Genomic DNA, 19,803 nt, shown 5'->3' with positions numbered 1-19,803 from the left:
AATTGGTTTTTTTAGGTTACTTTTGAGTGCATTTTGTTTGAAATTGTTTTTTTATGTTACTTTTGAATGCATTTTGTTTGAAATTGTTTTTTTTAGGTTACTTTTGAGAGCAGTTTGTTTGAGATTGTTTTTTTTTGAAGTCGGCTATTTTTTTTTCTTAAAATTTTTGTTTTATTTCACAATTTTTAGTCAATTTGAAGTTCAATTACAAATTTCCTTAATACATATAAAGACATAAATAAGACAAATAAAGAAAAGGACTTTCCTATTTGATATGTGTGTACTTCAATTCAAAAACTAATTTAGAATGCAGCAGATAACCACTTATCCTTTAAACAATGAAATAATTATCAAAATCGGTATACAAATTGAAAATTACCGAACTAATACATCGTAGCGTGCCTTTGATTTTGTCCAGCCGCGCGCCGCACTAGCATTTTTCGAATGCGCGTAGTTTTTAATTATTTAATATCTCCCAAACTATTGATCAGAATTACATAGTTTAAAGGCTAATGTAATCTGCATTTAATACTCTAGCCATAAAACATATTTATTTGGATAAGGATTCATATCGAATATAATATAATAGCGCCGTAAGCTTACGACGCTGTTTTTCGTGTGCATTTTAATCGAAGTTTGTTCACAATAACATGGTTTTTGTGAGACATCCATAGATGATAGATATATGCCACCGAAGACTTTTATTTAGCAAATTTAAGGATCTATAATTACTCCATACATCATTTTTATGTAAGTCATATAGTTTGACCTACGTAAGCCCAGAAAGCAAAATTGTGCTTTTCGTGTAGCATTTTTCGTTTCCGCGTAATTTTATTCTTACGATATCTCCTAAACTATTAGACAGAATGATATAGTTTCAATTGCAAATATAATCTACATTAAATTCTCTTGATAATGAACATGTTTATTTACATAAGGGTTAATACTGAACTCGAATAATAGCGTCGGAAATAGGGCATGAATTTAATTGATGTTTCTGAAGAAAAAAATGGTTATTGTGAGAAAACTATAAAAGATAGATATATGCTATCGCGGACTTTTATTTAGCACATTTAAAGAGCTACAATTCGCCATACATCATTTTTATGTAGGTCCTATTGTTTAGCCTACGTAAGCGCTGAAAGCAAAAATGTCCCTAATGTTCGCAACAAATTTTGAAGCTATATTCAAAATCTACTAGTCTTCTAGTTATTTAAAAAAAAAAACAAAAAAATGGGACCCACCTGCAAGCACTTCCTTTCGATTAAAATATTTTTCATCAAAATCGGACCACCAGGGGCGGAGTTTCGCGGTAACACACATAAAAAAAAAATACAGTCGAATTGATAACCTCCTTCTTTTTGAAGTCGGCTAAAAACGGAACAGAATCAGTGCAGCGAATTTAAAATCTCTTTTAATTAATACCAATTGTTCAAGTGCATTTGTTATATTTTCGTAGCGAATATGAAATGTTGTGTTACTTATTTATATAGTTACTAGCTGTCGCCCGCGACTCCGTCCGCGCGCAGTTAAAAATAACTTAATAGGGGTATGAAAAATAGATGTTGGCCGATTCTCAGACCTACTGAATATGTTCACAAAATTTCATGAGAATCGGTCAAGCCGTTTCGGAGGAGTATGGGATCGAAAACTGTGACACGAGACTTTTATATATTAGATATAGGCACTATAGGCCTTTCTAAATAAAGAAAAAAATCACTGAGTTCTATTTCTGAAAATTCTGGACAAAAATGTTAACTCTTTTGTTTTAAACATAATCTTCCAAAGTACGTGTCTTGTTGACTTCGAGTGAATACTCGAATTGAATTGAATAATTTTGAATCGTACATAAACATGTACGACTTTAGCGTACGTTTTTTTACGCGACGATTTCAGCGTTCTCACGAGAATCATAACTCTGGGTATTATTTTTTTTATTATTGATATTAAAAAAAATGTATCCGACCTCTTTCTCTTAATGACGGTCTTAAAAACTACCATTAAGACTCCGAAAAATAGAGAAGTACTCCATTTATACTTCTGTAATAAAAACCAGTCGGAATGTGCTTTTTATTAACCGTAGTACGTCTCGAAGAGCTTTTAAAAGATTTTGACGTTACCGGGAGCTTTTCGCAAAAAGAAATGTCAGGAAAGTTGACGACAACTCTTATTACATTTTATGAAAATGTTTTGCGACAAAATACTGACTGATGCTTTAAAATAATACTTTTTTTTTAAATAACGCGTAGTTTGAATTGCGAATGTTTTTAGTGTTATTTATTCTTTTTTCAAATTTGAATTTATAACCTAGATTGCTACAATTGTGATTCAATTTATTACAATAAAAAAAGCTTGATCATAATTTCAAAACAGTGTCGTTGGTCTTGTGGTAATTAGTATTATTAAAGTATATGTATAGTATTAGTTATATTATATAGTTCGTCCGCGTTTAACTAAACTAGCGTTCAGTTTATTTTGTTGTGGCTCTCAGTTCCTAATCCTAAACAATTTTTTTTTTAAAAGAAATACTTGGCATTTAATAACTAATTAAAATTTATGAAATTCTTAAATATTATATTGAAGTGTACTTTATTATCAAGAATTTATAAGAAATGTTTCTTAAGAATTTTCGAAGAAAGGAAAAAATAAAGATTATACTTGAGAGGCCTATTAGAGCTTTCATTAGCAAGTAATCATCTTATTTTCGTGGCCCTGAGATGTTTATTTTGAAGAAAATGTTTAGTTTATATATTTTTGAAATGTCCTTTGAAAGAAAACATATTTATTATTTTATATTATTATACATAAACATTCGCAATTATAAATATGTTGCCTATATTTAATCGACGATGGAGTGGACGTAGAGAAAGAGAATATACCCATTCCTATGCGTCCCTTCCTCCGTCTAATTTAATGCCCCTTCCCATCTTTTCAAAGAGGACTAAAATTAAGCCTCCGCCATCACACTTGGTGCCTGTCTTCTGTGTGGTCGTGACACCGGGAAATATTGTATAAGCCAAATGACATGATCTATTTCTAACAAACTACGTACAAAAAGACTACGTACATTAAATGCAATCATGTATAGTTTGCCACACTCTATCTTATGGGACTCTATTAATATAATTTAACGACAGTTAAACTACATCAAAATGTTCTAAGATATGAAAAAATAATTAGAAAAACCACGTGCCACGTTAGCTTTGATAAGACCTCGGTTGAAGTAGTTACTGTGTTATCTAAACTAGTAGGTGTTTTATAGGAAAGTTAGTTTTGTAATAAGTTTTTTTTGTTATCGATTAACTCTAAAATTACTTAAGTGATTGTAACTTTATTCGTCATGAAACCTAGCCTAGCCTAACTTGGAATAAAAGGCTACAGTTTCGTTTTAGAAAATGCTGTTTCCTGAAACTCCGACCGCATGGTGTTAAAAAACAACTTAGTAAGTAGCCTATGTGTTCTTCCAGAGCATGTTCTACATCTGTGACAAATTTAATTAAGATGACGTTGAGCTGCTACGGATTAGAAGGTCCATCATATAAACATCCATCCATCTAAATTCTAAACTTTTACATTTATAATATTAGTAAGATAATCTGACGTAATTTTAACGTATGTTTTCACGAAATACAACTAAAAGGTTATTTTCGTGCAAATGAAGTTATAAAACTTTTTACATTAGATTTAAGATGCAATACAGGTGCAAGGCAATTTGGCAGTGGCCACATATCGTAAGCTCTACTGACATTCTCTGCTAATCCGAAACCGCTAGAGTTTAAGCCCGCTGTAGTCTGCCATCTGGTGCCACCTGGGAACATTATTATTATAAGCTACGTGAAGAACATCACTGAAGTAGTAGCAGAAAGTTAATTATTTTATAATTAAATAAAAAAAAAACATTTTAAGAACAAGGTTTTATTATGTTCTGCGAAATAAAAGAATTAAAAATTAAGTAAAAGACAAGCTATTCGTCGATGATTCAAACGATCTCAAACTCGGTCTCAAACCTTCCAGATCCATCATCAGATAAGTACCATCATAATATTGCATTGTCACGCAATTTACACATGTATGTCTAATTTCAGCTCAATCAATAATCGGGAAGTGGATTTAATTTTCTAGTTTTTAAAAAGCGATTGGAAATTATTGAAGTGAAACTTCTTTTACTTTAAGGCAATAGATGGCGTGATTATCTTCGTGTATTAATTTCAATTGCTGTTGAAAATTTAGGTGGGTCTACTTTGAATCTTATCTTTTACAGTCGTGGCTTTCGCGTATGACTAAAAGATATCAAATGAGATTAATAATGTAATAAGTAAGCATTATTCAGCACTTTAAGATCAATTTATGATAAATCGATATTTATTTGTATCGCCCACGGCTGATGTAATATTTGCGTTCGCATTCACTTGGCTAGGAAACAGAGGAAGAAATAATGTCATTGATCTCGCGAAATAGAACTAAAAAGACGAAATGCTCTTTTTTATTTGTTCAAATGTTGATCCTTGGAGGACGGATATTATGCGAGTTACCTAGATAGATGTAGATATAAGGTTACTGCAGTTAATCAGTAATAACTTTCAAAATATTAATTTAGAATTTAATTTATAAAACATACTTACAATTTATAACACAAGAAAACGTTTGTTTCAATAAATTAGTAAGGTATAGATTTCGGAAGATATTCCTTAAAAATATTTTCCCAGAAATCAACTTCGACTTTATCAGGTTTAAATCCTATTGTTAAGTTCTCATTGATATCAAGATAAGATTGTTCATTCATTTTATACGGAGTCCACTGTAATCCAAACATTCCTTCTTGTGTTGGATTCCTGGAATAAAAGAAAATGATTTTAAAAATAAAAATTATCAGCATATGAGGTGTTCGCGTTATGAATACATCATGAAATTATCCAGTAAACTTATCTCAAATTAAAACTTAAGTACTTATTAGTAAATATTACTAGAATATGAAATAAGAGACAGACATTTAATGTAACAAAATAAAAAGATCTTACCCATATTTCGCGAAGTTGGTAAAGAGTTTAGTTGTATGGTTAATTATTTTAAAACTTTTAGCGTTTTTGTTTATTTTAAGGTTTTCTTTCTTCATAGGGAAAATATAGTTTATTTCGTCAGCATGACACACCGGTATTTTATCGCCGACAAACTTTTCTAATGATAACGAACGAACCATAAAATTTCTCTCAGTTTTTCCCGTGAACTTGTAGAAATAAACTTTATTTTTCAATGAACAACTTCTTGCTAATTGAAACATGGGGTAAGTAAAAATGTGCAAAGAGTTAAATTTAACTATTTCTTTTAAATTATCCATTGTTACTACTTCATCTTTAAAATAGAAATGTTTAATTTTTCTTCCTACTTCGAACTGTTGCGCCAACGTGCAATTATGAGCTATTAATTTGGGGACGAAGAATTCGCGAAATTCATTTGCATAGTTGCACGTTTCCTCCAGCGATATTCCAATTCGTATATGGATGAGACCTTCATCTTCAACATATCCCATTACGAGTTCAACGCCCTCGTGTATACCATTACGTAGTTTTTCAATAACATCTCCAAATATGAATCTTTCATTATTACCAAATTGCTTTTCGTCCACTACTCCAAACATTAAATCGTACAATCCTTTTCCTTTTTCAGAAAACGTTATCGGTACTTGCATACCGATAAGGTTTTCTACTGGCTGGTGTTTGAAAAATTCGTAAAGTTCTTTATCATCTTCAGAATAACATCCTAATTTTCTAGCCAATGCGAGTCCTCTTTCCCGCGGTTCAAACATTTGTCCCCATGGACAAGTCAAGGATCCACTCATGACCATAGCTCGTTGAAACAGACCTTTCGACATTGGAGATATTAAATGGTAACTGACGCTGAGACCACCAGCACTGTGGCCGAATATTGTAATATTTTTGGAATCTCCGCCAAAACTTGCAATGTTCTCGTTAACCCATCTGAGCGCTGCAACTTGGTCTTTCATACCAGCATTCCCTGGAATATCTTCAGTGTCTAGACAAAGGAAACCTAGAACTTCTAATCTATAATTAAACGTTACAAGAATAACGTCATGTCTTACTAAGAATTCAGGTCCGTACATGTCATCGTTTCCACTTCCACTAACCAGGCCGCCGCCGTGTATATAAAACATGACTGGTAGGGCATTCTTTGGCTTAATATCAGGCGTATAAACATTTAAAAACAAACAGTCTTCTGAAGCGGACGGTGCAACTTCTTCTTTGTTTAAATTACATTGACAGCAAATAGGACCAAACTTTTTAGCATCTCTGACACCATCCCAAGCTTTTTTTGGTTGAGGAGGCTAAAAATGTAGTAAATCTAATATTACTTTCTTTCTTTTTTAACCAATTTATTTAAAAAACAACAGAAACATACCTTAAACCGCAGATCACCTATAGGAGGTTCAGCATACGGAATCCCTCTAAAACTGAAAAATGTACCACCTATTTCATCCTCACACAACTCTCCTTCTAACATTCCTTCTTTGACTCTTACTTGTACCATTGCAAAAAAAATATTGTAGCACTATAGCACAAGTCTTGTCACGTTTTTCAGTTGTTATGTACAACTTTATTAAACTAGTGTAGAAATAAACTAGACGCCCGGTCAACGTGTGGACATGAACTAATATCTGTCAATCGTTTACAAAATATTATTCGGATATCTCATCAGATAAAAATGCACACAATCTATTACCTTTATTACTTTGACATAAGACCCATAATATTAATCTTATCTTTGAAAACGTTACAAACTACAGTTGTTAAGTACATCATAAATTTGAGGAATAATATATAAATAATATATAAATGTAATATTATAGATGGTAGAATTAATTTTTATTGTTCATCAATTATTATGTAAAATGTTTCAAACGTACAAAGTTAATTTAATTAAATTAATTCCAGGATCAGCTAATCGACAACAAATATAAATTTCGCGTCCCAAAAATTGTCATAAAAGTTATGAGTTATAATGCATTTTGAAGTTTTAAAACTATTTATTTATAATAATACTACCTATATTCGCAATAGCAGAGCCTCTCTTATCGGGCCAGATATCCTTGTGTGACTATATTTAAAACTAGCTGTCGCCTTCGATTCCGTCCGCGCGGTATTAAAAAAAGCAACATAATAAGAAGCCTATGTGTTCTTCCAAACTATGATCTACATTTGTGTCAAATTTCATCGATATCAGTTGAGCCGTTCTGGAGATATCTTCAAACAAACATTCATCCATCAAAACATTCGCATTTATTATATTAGTAAGATGGCAGTTGTCGATGATCAATGGAAAGAGTACTATAAAGTGTATCCTTACTACCTCTTTTGATAAAAAGAAATATAGAATAATCAGTTTTATGCCACCATAATTGTAAGGTAAATTTAATTTTAATTAAAAAACACATTGTCTTAATTAATATTACTATTAATTAAATCTGATGTAATTAACGAAGTCGTTTATTTTCTATCAATTCATATGTGGACCTCAGTCATTATTTTTTTATATTAATTATATTTATGTTCATTTCATTGAGGCCTCGTGTAGATTTGTCCGTCAAACAGACAGATTTTGATGATTGTGTTCTCGTTTCATCCGTCGTATTCCCCAGAATGACAGTAATTTTAAGTATTTACTCAGAATCTTTAAGTGGTCTCTTTTAGTGTATACTTAGTACACCACAAACCTTTGGTTTCTGAGACCGAAATCTCTATCTCTGTCAGTATCTTTGACACAAAAGATATAACTATTTGTTTTAAGCAGTAAGTGACTTTCTAAGTGGTTGAATAACGATTATTTCTTTATTTTCCTTCATATTTGTTCTTAAATCTTACATAAAATGTTTAAGAATACCAAACGATCACCAAATTTCATATAAAACAACCCACTTGGCTTAGCTTTACAAGCTTACGGGGATAATTTCTTGTAATTAAGAGCACCGGCTTAACCGTTGGGTTGTCCTAATTGAACAACTTACCGACACTTGTATTAATACATTGTCTTCACTTTAAAACAGGGACAACAATATCAATACAATTGTCATAGCATTCGCATTTTACCTTCACAGTTTACCGCCAGGGACGAATTGTCTAGGAAAAAGTATTGGGTAGCATTGGATTTTTTAATTAAAATTATTCTGGTTACATCAAAGATGAATTGATATTTTAACTTTAATATTTCTCGTAGAACCACTATAAAAATGAAACTTTGTTTCCGACCGTGTGCGACACCTGAGGAATGAACTTACATATCATATCAGTGAAGTAATTTAAAGAAGTGTGTCAAGTCAACCAATGCGTACTAGACCACCGATTAAGGTCTAACATAGGGTATGCTCGGTTTCTAGGGAATAGTATAGCTAAGCCCACCAGGTTTTCCGTGGAACTTAAATTATATTTCCCGAACATTTTAATTTTTGTCGGCAAGTCCGTGTATGTTCCGGGTAATCTCCGAAACAACTGGACTGATTTGACAGGATTTTTACTGGAAGATAATAGCTTAAAATAACTTAAGCTACTTTTTATTTAAATTGATGAAGTCGCGGATTATTCAAATAAAATTAGAGTATTTCGATAAGTAAACCGATTTACATTAAATTTTTGGGTCAGGTCAGCTTATCTTTTTAGTTTTTTATGTTTAGTGTAATTGTGTTGATTCTTTAATTGTTTTTTTAATCCTTTTATTTATGGTTCATTACTATTATCAAATTAAGTAAATGAACAATTAAACATCCATCTATATATCTAGTAATTTTAAGTATACATTAAAGGACAGACTAAGAGTCCATTAAACGTCTTTGAGTACGCCAGTAATTCATAAATTAGTTACAGATATTATTCAAAAATACGAACAAGTAATGAAGTTATTAATAAGGTATAGAGGATGGCAAATATTCTCTGTAAATGTTTTCCCAGAAATCCACCTCTGTTTTGTCAGGTTCACGTCCCATCGTTAAGTTTTCATTGATTTCTAAGTAAGCTTGTTCAACTGAGTTATACGGAGTCCATTCGAAACCAAAACTTGATGTTGGATTTCTGAAACATATCACAAAAATATTCGTTTTTTGCGAATATATTACGCATTAGGAGCGAATATAATAGGCACTAGGAGCGTCGGTGGCTCAGGGGTTCGAATCCCGGCATGTACCAATGTGTTTTTCGATTTTCGATTTACATATGTACATTTATCCGACGTTCTTACGATGAAGGAAAACATCGTGATGCAACCAGCACATATCTGTGAAGAAATTCAAAGATATGTGTGAAGTTAACCAACCCGCACTTGGCCAGCGTGGTTGACTATGGCCTAGTCACTCCTAAGTTAGGGTAGGCTTCGAGCCCCTCGGTGGGAACGTATAGTGAGCTGATGATGATGATATGCACTAAATATACATAAGTAAGTACAAATATCAAAGTGTGTTGGATTACATAAAATATGCCTTACCCATTTTTGGCAAAATCAGTCCAAAGTTTTGTTATATTTTCAATTATCTTATAGCTTTTCGAGTTTTTGTCAATTTTCAGGTAATCTTTCTTCATTGGAAAAATATAAGTTAATTCATCGCAATGACACGTCAGTATTTCATTATTGATAAGATATTCCAGTTTTAAAATACGAGCCATAATATTTCTTTCAGTTTTACCAGTGAATTTATAGAAATAAACTTTGTTTTTCCTCGAACAACTTTTTGCTAATTGAAACATAGGATACGTAAAGTAGTTTAAAGAAAAAAAAATTATCAGTTTCTTCAAATCTTTCATTGAAACGGTCTCATTTCCAAAATAGTAATCTTTCACTCGTCGTCCCACTTCGAATTGTTTGTCTAAAGAACAGCTGTGTGCTATTGCATTAGGAACGTAAAATTGAAGAAATTCATTTGCATATTCAAAAGTTTTCTCTATTTGTCTTGATCGTAAAGATATAAGACCTTCATCGTCAGTATATCCCATAATAATCTCGATACCCTCGTGTATTCCGTTACGGAGGTTTTCAACAAAATCTCCAGAAATGAAACATTCGTTGTTGGCGAACTCCTTTTCCTCTACGATTCCAAAAAGTGTATCGTACTGTTCCTTTCCTTGTTCATAATATGTGATAGGAAATTTAATTTTAATTAATGTTTCCTTTGGTTGCCGTTTAAAAAACTCATAAAGTTCTTTGTCACCTTCAGAACGAAATCCTAACCTTCTAGCTAGTGCGATTGCTCTTTCCCGCGGTTGAACTATTTTAACAAAGGGACAAGTCAAAGAGCCACTTTGCACAATAGCTCGCTGAAAGAGACCTTTTGACATAGGCGATATTAAATGAAAATTGACGCTGATAGCACCATAGCTATTACCAAAAATTGTAATGTTTTTCGGATCACCACCGAAGTTGGCAATGTTGTCATTGACCCATCTCAGTGCCATTACTTGATCCTTCATGCCAGCGTTACCTGGAACCTCTTCAGTGTCTAGACATAAGAAGCCTAGAACTTCTAGTCTATAATTGATTGTAACTAGTATTACACCATGTCGTACTAAGAATTCAGGACCGTACATATCATCATTGCCATTCCCTATTATTAGGCCACCACCATGTATGTAAAACATAACTGGAAAAGGATATTTCGGTTTAATATCTGGAGTATAAACGTTCAAATACAAACAATCTTCAGAACCAATACGTATTAAGCCTCCCTCATTCTTTATTTCAAACTGATAACAAATAGATCCAAATTCTTTTGCATTTCGGATTCCATCCCATGGTTTCTTGGGTACAGGCGCCTGAAATATACGACTTAGAAGTAATTTAATTTGCATTTTATCGCCTTTGGGTTTCAATTCATTACACACGATATTTCAGTCTGCATTGTCAGACTTAAATTAATATTATCGTATAAATTAGACAGTTAATTATGTTAACAAGTCCTAGAAAAAATATTAAACGGCTAGCGTCTTTAGTTACTATGTTGGCATAGATTAATAAATTATTAGTAAAAATTAAAGTCTCATTAATAATAATAATCTGCGAGACGTACGATAATTGTTGACGTAAGTATTCCCCATGACTGTAATCTCGTGAAGGCAGAGACAGACAAGATGTCAAAATATTTGGATCTCGCGCACGACTTTACACAGATTACAGCCATGTGGCATATGGAGTCAACAATTATCGTACCGATAGTGCTATCCGTGAACGGATTAATTGCGAAGAGCCTCAATCACCACCTAGAGAGGCTCTCGCTCGGTAAGTGGGTGAAGGGCCAGGCACAGAAGGCGGTACTCCTGAGCACGGCACGTATTGTGAGGAGGTTTCTGTCTCTGGAGGCCTAACCGCCGGTAGCTTGAGCCCAAGGCTCCGCTGCCGACGTATCTAGATTTTTTATATTTTTTTAATATTGTTTTAGTTTATATTAAGAAAAATATATAAAATTAGACAATAAATAAATATGTGGAATAATAATTTAATGTATTTTATCCGAAGAAACATGAGTTATTAAAATAATTAATGAACTTATATTGTCCTACCTTAAAACGGAGATCTCCAATAGGTGGTTCGGCATAAGGGATCCCTCTGAACGCATAGTAATTCCCTCCCAGTTCACTTTCTGTAAGTTCTCCCTCAAGAAATCCTTCTTTGACTTTAATTTTAACCATATTGAACCAGTCTCAAAGGAAGCTCTGAATTAACTGAATTGTCAAAATGAAATTGCGTTTCTTTATGTATTTAATATTTTTTTATTGTTCTTAATTACATTATAAGTGTGTCAAACAAAAACGTTATCTTTAGCGGTAATAAAAATTACAATAATGAAGTTGGCGTAGAACTTTGACTGAAGAGAAACTGACTATGCAAAGAGCCGTAGTTGTATTAAATAAATTCAGTCACATATCGCATATGGACGCTTACGTCTTGAACGCACACTGACGCAAACAATTACACTATTACAAAACGCTCTCATTGTGTCGTGTCATATTGTTTCTACAAAACACCATGCATAGAATTTAATACAGGTTACTGTTTAAGTCTTGTAATATCATACTATTAACTAATACATGTTATATTTGCGAATGATTGGTTGGATGGATGGATGATAGAAGGTATCTTTAGAACGACTACATGGATCTGAATCATATTTAATATAGATGTAGAATATTGTCTAGAAGGAAACATAGGCTATCTATGATCCTGGAAATATGTACGGTTCCCGTAGGATACGTTTGATTCACATATTTACTTGATGATAATGTCATCCGTGACGTAATCCTTCAATGGCGAACCTTGCTATCTTGCTATCTCCGAGAGTGCGATCGGAGAGACAAGATTTACATTTATAAGACCTGTATGCAAAACGCCAAATTAGAAAATCTCGACCCAAGCCTTCCTATATATACACATACGATTTACTTGATAACTCTGCAACGGTTCAACACATCTTATGGAAATGTGGCAGAGATATAGAACATAGTCATTTTAAAAAAATACGCTATTGTGAGTGTACACAGGCCTAGCTGAATATTGAAAGCTCACAATGTATGGTATTTACCGTACTATTGTGAGCACAGCTGAATAATATTACGGTAATTCAAGGATGAAAAGTATCTCATATGTTAAACAAGACACGTGTTCTACATCTGTAACAAATTGTACTAAGAAGTGTTGAACCGTTGCGGAGTTTTCGAGTAAATATGTAAAACCAATCTTACTAATATTATAAATCCGAATGTTTAGATGGATGGATGGATTAATGTTTGTTTGAAGGTATCTCCGGAACGGCTGAACGGATCTTGATGAAATTTGGCACAGACGCAGAACATAGTTTGGAAGAACACATAGGCTACTTATTACGTTTTTTTAATAACGCGCGGACGGAGTCGCGGGCAACAGCTAGTAAATAATAAATAACAAAAACAAACTTATCCCACAGAAACCGTAACTAAAAATTTACGAAATCAAAGGTAGTTTGTGCGTTTTTCCAGACTATGTTCTACATCTATGCCAGATTTAAACGAGATCCGTGGAGTCGTTCTGAAGATAACTTCTAACAAACATCCACCCATCCATCTTGTCATCTTACATATACATTAAGGGATAAACTAAGAGACCATTATACATATTTAATGGCGCCAGTAATTTATAGATTAGTTACAAATATTATTCTAAAGTATAAAAAGTATTGAAGTTATAAATTAATAAGGTATAGAGGATGGCAGATATTTTCTGTAAATGTTTTCCCAGAAATCCACCTCTGCTTTGTCAGGTTCAGTTCCCATCGTTAAGTTTTCATTGATTTCTAAGTAAGCTTGTTCAACTGAGTTATACGGACTCCATTCGAAGTCAAAACTATCATGCGCCGTTGGATTTCTAAAAAAAATACATACAACATTTTAAGATTATTAAATGCAAGTTTTTTTTGCTGTTCGAAACAGATATTGCATTAATATACTGTTAAAAATGTAGTTGCACGTTGCAATTATTGCTTTTATACAATTACCTCGTCTAGCCACAGACTCATTTTATTTGCATATCTATCTATATATCTATATATATTATAAAAGAAAGTCGTGTTAGTTACACTATTTATAACTCAAGAACGGCTGAATCGATTTGACTGAAAATTGGTGGGCAGGTAGCTTAGAACCAGGAAAAGGACATAGGATAATTTTTACCCCGTTTTCTATTTTTTATTCCGCGCGGACGGAGTCGCGGGTAAAAGCTAGTTTTATATAAAAGAAAGTCGTGTTAGTTACACTATTTATAACTCAAGAACGGCTGAATCGATTTGACTGAAAATTGGTGGGCAGGTAGCTTAGAACCAGGAAACGGACATAGGATAATTTCTACCCCGTTTTCTATTTTTTTATTCCGCGCGGACGGAGTCGCGGGTAAAAGCTAGTTTTTAATGAAACATAATTCGACTTACCCAAATTTAGCGAAGTTTGTCAAAAGTTTTGTAACATTGTCTATAATCTTAAAACTTTTTGATTTATTACAAATTTTAAGTTTGGTTCTCTTCATCGGGAAAATGTAATATAATTCATCGCCATGACAAACTGGTATTTCATCACCAAGAAATTTTTTAACATTACAAACTTGAGCCATCAAATTTCTCTCTGATTTCCCAGTAAATTTATAGAAGTAAACTCTATTGTTTCTTGAACAACTTCTTGCTAATTGAAACATGGGGTATGTAAATGTGCTCAAAGAGATAAATTTAATAAGTTCGTTTAAATTTTTCATCGAGATCGTGTCGTCATTAAAGTAATAATATTTAATTTTTCTGCCAACTTCAAATTGTTCTTCCATAGTACAATTATTAGCTATCGGTGTAGGGACAAATGACTCTGTATATTCGTTTGCGTAAGCAAGTATTTTCTGCAAATCAGTCCTTAAATTAATTAGTCCTTCGTCTTTTGTATATCCCATTACAAGGTCAATGCCCTCATGTATGCCATTACGTAGTTTTGCAATAACATCTCCATAAATAAATCTTTCATTCTCACCACAATATTTTTCGCTTACAATTCCTAAATTAAATTCAAATAATTCTTTGCCTTTCTCATTAAATGATATTGGTATCTGAATATTAACAAGTGATTCCACTGGCTGTTTTTTAAAAAACTCATAAAGTTCTTTATCATTTTTAGAATGACATCCTAATCTTCTTGCCAAAGCGAGACCTCTTTCTCGAGGTTCAAAAATTTGCCCCCAAGAAGAATTCAAGGAACCACTCATTATTATAGCTTTTTGAAAAAGACCTTTTGTCATCGGCGATATCAAATGATAACTGACGCCACAAGCACCAGCACTGTGGCCAAAAATTGTTATGTTGTTTGGATCACCACCAAAGTTTGCTATGTTCTCGTTAACCCATCTGAGCGCTGCTACTTGGTCTTTCATGCCCGCATTGCCTGGAATATCTTCAGTGTCTAGACATAGGAAGCCAAGAACTTCTAATCTGTAATTAAATGTAACAAATACTACTTCATGTCTCACTAAAAATTCGGGTCCACACATATCATCATTTCCACTTCCAGAGAGAAATCCTCCGCCGTGAATGTAAAACATGACTGGTAAAGGCTTTGAGGGATTTATATCCGATGAATAAACGTTTAAATACAAACAGTCTTCGGAGCCGGTAGGAGTTGATTTCATTGCGAGAATGTTCACTTGATAGCAGATGGAGCCAAATTTCTTTGCCTCGCGAACTCCATCCCAGCTCTTCTTCGGCTGTGGTGGCTGAAATACATAATTATTTTTTACATGAGTCGATAATAATTATTACTTTTAAAAATTCAAATAGTTAAAAAAATAATATAAATTTATCAATTCAAAAAAAAAAAAAAAACTATCCATATCAGACACTTGAAAAAGTCATCAAACTGCTCAGCTGTTTCGTGGCGATAGACACCAACTATCTGTTATTTAACCTACTTTTACTAACATTTAAAACATGGCTGTCTAAATATTATCGTTTAAATGACATGTTTTGAAAAACCAAACATTGTGCAATGTTAGAAAAAAAAAACATATTGTGGACTACTTTAAATAGAAATAACGTTTTATTGATGTTTCAGAAACGATAGAATATACCTTGAATCTTAATTCACCAAGAGGCGGCTCAGCATAAGGAATACCTTTGAAGCTGTAGAAATGACCTCCGAGCTCATTCTCGACCACCTCGCCCTCCAGTATACCTTCTCGGACTTTCACTTGTACCATGACTTGTGATAGTGTTAACACCAAATACCAGAACTGTTCTCTGTAAACTAAAAACTTGATAAGCACTAACCAACTTTTTACATTCTCTTATTAGACTAGTTATTTCCATATTTATTTTACTGTCACCATATAAGTAAGAAAACATAAATATTATAAAGGATAATGCACATTGCTCCAACTGGCTTCCTTCCTCATCCGGTCGGCACCGCCAAGCTTCGCGATCACTGCAGCCTTGACTCGATGTCGAGGATTGTGTGGGATAAAAATCAATGGGCTTAGCACGATTATTTGTGACAATTACCATCGTACCGACATTAAGAAAATTTACGTACACCAAAAAACTCATCTAACTAATTTTGACATAATAGACGACGATGATACGAAGGCGATTGACACAAATTTTCGTGCTAGGCCCACAGGAACAAGATCCACTCACTGACCACGTGCCGTCGTCTCGTGCCTCAGATTAAGAATTATATAGATATGACACGCGCGTTCACCCGTAAGGGACAGATAGAGAGTACTATAGACTATACCTATATATAAGTGAGAGGATTGGGGTTACCAGTTATTTGTTTTGTCCCGAAAATACGATATAATTTAATATATACCAATTTATATATTCCCAATTAAATTGTAATTAATAAATGTAATAAATATAAAAAACAATGCGTAATTTTTGTTTATGTGACTAATATTACGTAAACAGATTTTTTGGTAATACTTAGTCAATATGTATGTACTTAGTATGTTTAATATAAAATAATTGAAACAAGTTTATTCATTATGTGACCATTTATATACCAAAATGAACTTAACAAAACATAGATTCTTATGATACTAAAGTTTATTCAAAATGACCTCCTTGATTTTGAATACATGCCTTCAATCTACTCGGCCAGTCGTCTATCGCAGCACGAAGGATGTCTTGAGTGACTCCAAAAAAAGAATTTCCCGATATTTTTTTCCCGCTTACCGCTTCAACAAAGCGCGGCATCTCTTCAGTCTTAGGTCCATAAGACGAGCATTCAAACGATGTCCTGTTTTTCTTCGATATGCACGAAGTCCTAAGTCTTCTTAAAAAGCTACAAAAAACATACCAATATTATAGTCATATAATTTTAAATTACTCTGTATATCATTACAGTGAACACTACATGTAAAACTACTTAATATTTAACTATTTTGATTGTAATTTCTAAGAAATAAAAATTTACATGGGACAAATTAAAAAGCATACTCTTTAAAATCAACGGGATAAGAAAGTATCAAATATTTAAAAAACACAGCATATACTAGAATTAAAAACTCCTTTTGAAATCTGTTGAAAATAGTATGAAAAATGTGAATTGTTTCATTTATATACATTATACACACTATAATTTATTTCCCCTAAATTCAGGGTAATTTTTACAACAAGATGGTGGTATTATTTTTACGGGTAATAACCAACCAATTTGAAAAGAAGTTTAATATGGCCGCTTGTTTCCCAGATCTACAGTATATTATTTGACACAAATGACATCTGCGTTTGGGCGCATAATGTTCGAAAAATACTATTTTATTTTAGCTGATTTTACCCGTATTAGTTATATTTTACATATTAGTTATTACAAAGACTGTAAAGAACAACTAGTTTGTATTTTCTTCCTTATTTTGTATGAATACATGTGAATAAGTGCGTAGTTTCAGTACTTACGATTGAAAGGTTATGTTTTTCTCTTTTCGCTCACTACGGCTTTTACAACCAACAATACAGCAGTATACCATGTTTTATACACTTGATCTCACTAAAACTGTAATATCAAAATATTTTTGCACAATTACAGCAACTAAATACTCATAATTTTCGAAAAATAGCACGAATGTCAAACTTTGTTTGGGATAACCTAGGTTGTTTGTTGGGGACAACCTTTGTTCCAAACAAACCAAAGCCTGGTACGCAGAAAGGGACAGAAGATAGTTATCACTGTCTTTGTCACGTCACAGGAATTGGGTATAACTGTATCTCTCTCACTCACGGTATTATTATTACCGTGTCATAGACTTGTCTCGTGTAAACGACAATGACAACGTTTTGCTATCCCATGTCCTATGTTTACATGTCTTTATCCCGCTCAATCAGCGGTATGGAGAATACGAGTGAACGCCGCGGCGATTGTAAGGCGCTGGGGTGCCGAATGGATAAGGCGTGGAGCAATTCGCGCCTTAATCCGACTTATTAATTATAGTTAAAGTAAAATTTATTTCTTTAGGAATTTCAGTCACTTATTCATTAAAAAAGTCAAAATAAAAGTATTTTGAGTTTTATGATTTGGATAATCGAGCGCCAAAGGATGTTGTTGTCAATATTTATTACTAGCTTTTACCCGCGACTCCGTCCGCGCGGAATAAAAAAATGCACAGAAGATAAAAAAGTTCCTATGTCCGTCTCCTAGTTCTAAGCTACCTCCCCATCAATTTTCAGCTAAATCAATTCGATCGCTCTCGAGTTATAAATAGTGTAACTAACACGACTTTCTTTTATATATATAGATAAATTACTTACTCTACAAAACAGTTTCGAGGACCGATTTCAAAACACAACTAATTCTATGATGTCAGAAAATTATTTATTATGTGACTTTTTTCATATTTCAAATAATTTAAAACAATAGCATAATAGAATAAGTATTATTTAAATATATAATAAGAATACATAAATAACTAGAATAAAACAAGAAGAATATATTAGAACAGCAAAAACAAAATGTGAATAAAAAATGGTGTTTTCAAGTTACGGTCAATAAATCTTCGAGGTTGGTTCACACTGCTGATAGCAAAGTACAAAACATATTGCCATCCCTTTTGTCCTCTTTAAAAAGACAGAGTAAAATATACATTGGTTTAGGTAAACCCAAGGCTATGTCAGCTTCACACTAATTTGTCGTCATTACACGCGGCTTAATAAAATCTTTTTGTAAATTATTATATTCAACTAGCTGTCGCCCGCGACTCCGTCCGCGCGCAGTTAAAAAATGGGGGGGGGGGTTATGAAAAATAGATGTTGGCCGATTCTCAGACCTACTGAATATGCTCACAAAATTTCATGAGAATCGGCCAAGCCGTTTCGGAGGAGTACGGCAACGAAAACTGTGACACGAGAATTATATATATTAGATGATAAAAACTGGAATATTATTACAAAATCAGCGTGCGATAAAAGGGTTGACATATGTGTAAGATGTAGTGTAATTGAAGTGAAATGTCTAAATTTTTTGTGGTTAGGCCCTTTGTGTCTAAAATTGAGATGCGATAACATTAGTAAGGAAGTCAAACGCGGCTCCGATTCCTCTCGAAGATGGCTTTTTAATTATTACATCGACATGGCTCTAATGAAATTATAATAAAATAAAAAAGAATTATATAAAATAATAAAAAGAAAGAGAAAAAAGTAGTCTATTTTTTAGTAGTTTCCTTTCAAAGTTCTGTCATAATCGGTCCGAGCGTTCTGAAAATTACACGGAACAAACGCGGCCTTGCGGACAGACATAAATATAAAAGGACAGTCAAAAATAAAAAAAATGGTATCGCTATCGTTATTGTGCATTTGTAACTCTTTGAAATGCGTAACTTGTTTTTTATTGCATAAAATCTATTTTAAATAGAAAACAAATTTTAAATAATATTTTACTCCTTCAAGACCCTTCATAGACAAGGGAACGTAAAGTTCAGTTGCTAAGCAACTTGCGCAATACAATGTCATACAATGTCAGAGTCAGCCCGCGTTGCCGACATTTTTATCTGTCATCGCCAAAGCCAGTCGTTCGCAACCAGTTTGTCAAAACAGTCGTGAAAAAAGTTGCTGCGATTTTCAAGATGGCGGAGATAATCTATACAGTTGACAAGTGGTCGATATGCGTGTACTGACTGAACAGACGACGCGCGTCGTCGATTGAACGTTGTGTGTACGGACCGAGCGCAACGTGAGTCTCGCGACGAAATCCCACAATATTGGTTTCGGCGATTTACGTTGCCTTGTGAACGAAGAGCCTTAGTAATTTGTTACAAATGTTACCT

General features: G+C 33.2%; 3 protein-coding genes across 3 annotated transcripts; all 3 read right to left on the bottom strand.

Moving 5' to 3' along the window:
- Window positions 1–4,648: 4,648 nt before the first annotated feature.
- On the bottom strand, window positions 4,649–6,562 carry LOC106709739 (juvenile hormone esterase). The gene is made up of 3 exons (XM_014501596.2): window positions 6,415–6,562; window positions 5,019–6,340; window positions 4,649–4,832 (listed from the first exon to the last, which is right to left on the bottom strand). The coding sequence occupies exons 1-3, from the start codon at window positions 6,541–6,543 to the stop codon at window positions 4,658–4,660; spliced, it is 1,626 nt and encodes a 541-aa protein (XP_014357082.2). The 5' UTR covers window positions 6,544–6,562; the 3' UTR covers window positions 4,649–4,657.
- Window positions 6,563–8,905: 2,343 nt separating this feature from the next.
- LOC106709687 (esterase B1) lies at window positions 8,906–11,737 on the bottom strand. Its single transcript, XM_014501536.2, has 3 exons — window positions 11,550–11,737; window positions 9,484–10,805; window positions 8,906–9,074 (listed from the first exon to the last, which is right to left on the bottom strand). The coding sequence occupies exons 1-3, from the start codon at window positions 11,676–11,678 to the stop codon at window positions 8,906–8,908; spliced, it is 1,620 nt and encodes a 539-aa protein (XP_014357022.2). The 5' UTR covers window positions 11,679–11,737.
- Window positions 11,738–13,082: 1,345 nt separating this feature from the next.
- On the bottom strand, window positions 13,083–15,913 carry LOC106709740 (esterase B1). The gene is made up of 3 exons (XM_014501597.2): window positions 15,616–15,913; window positions 13,946–15,261; window positions 13,083–13,386 (listed from the first exon to the last, which is right to left on the bottom strand). The coding sequence occupies exons 1-3, from the start codon at window positions 15,742–15,744 to the stop codon at window positions 13,212–13,214; spliced, it is 1,620 nt and encodes a 539-aa protein (XP_014357083.2). The 5' UTR covers window positions 15,745–15,913; the 3' UTR covers window positions 13,083–13,211.
- Window positions 15,914–19,803: the final 3,890 nt, after the last annotated feature.

This window comes from Papilio machaon, chromosome 11 (genome assembly GCF_912999745.1).
Source record: "Papilio machaon chromosome 11, ilPapMach1.1, whole genome shotgun sequence".
Lineage (NCBI taxonomy): Eukaryota > Metazoa > Arthropoda > Insecta > Lepidoptera > Papilionidae > Papilio > Papilio machaon.
The sequence above is the reverse complement of the archived record's forward strand: the minus strand, read 5'-3'. Positions and strand labels throughout refer to the sequence as shown.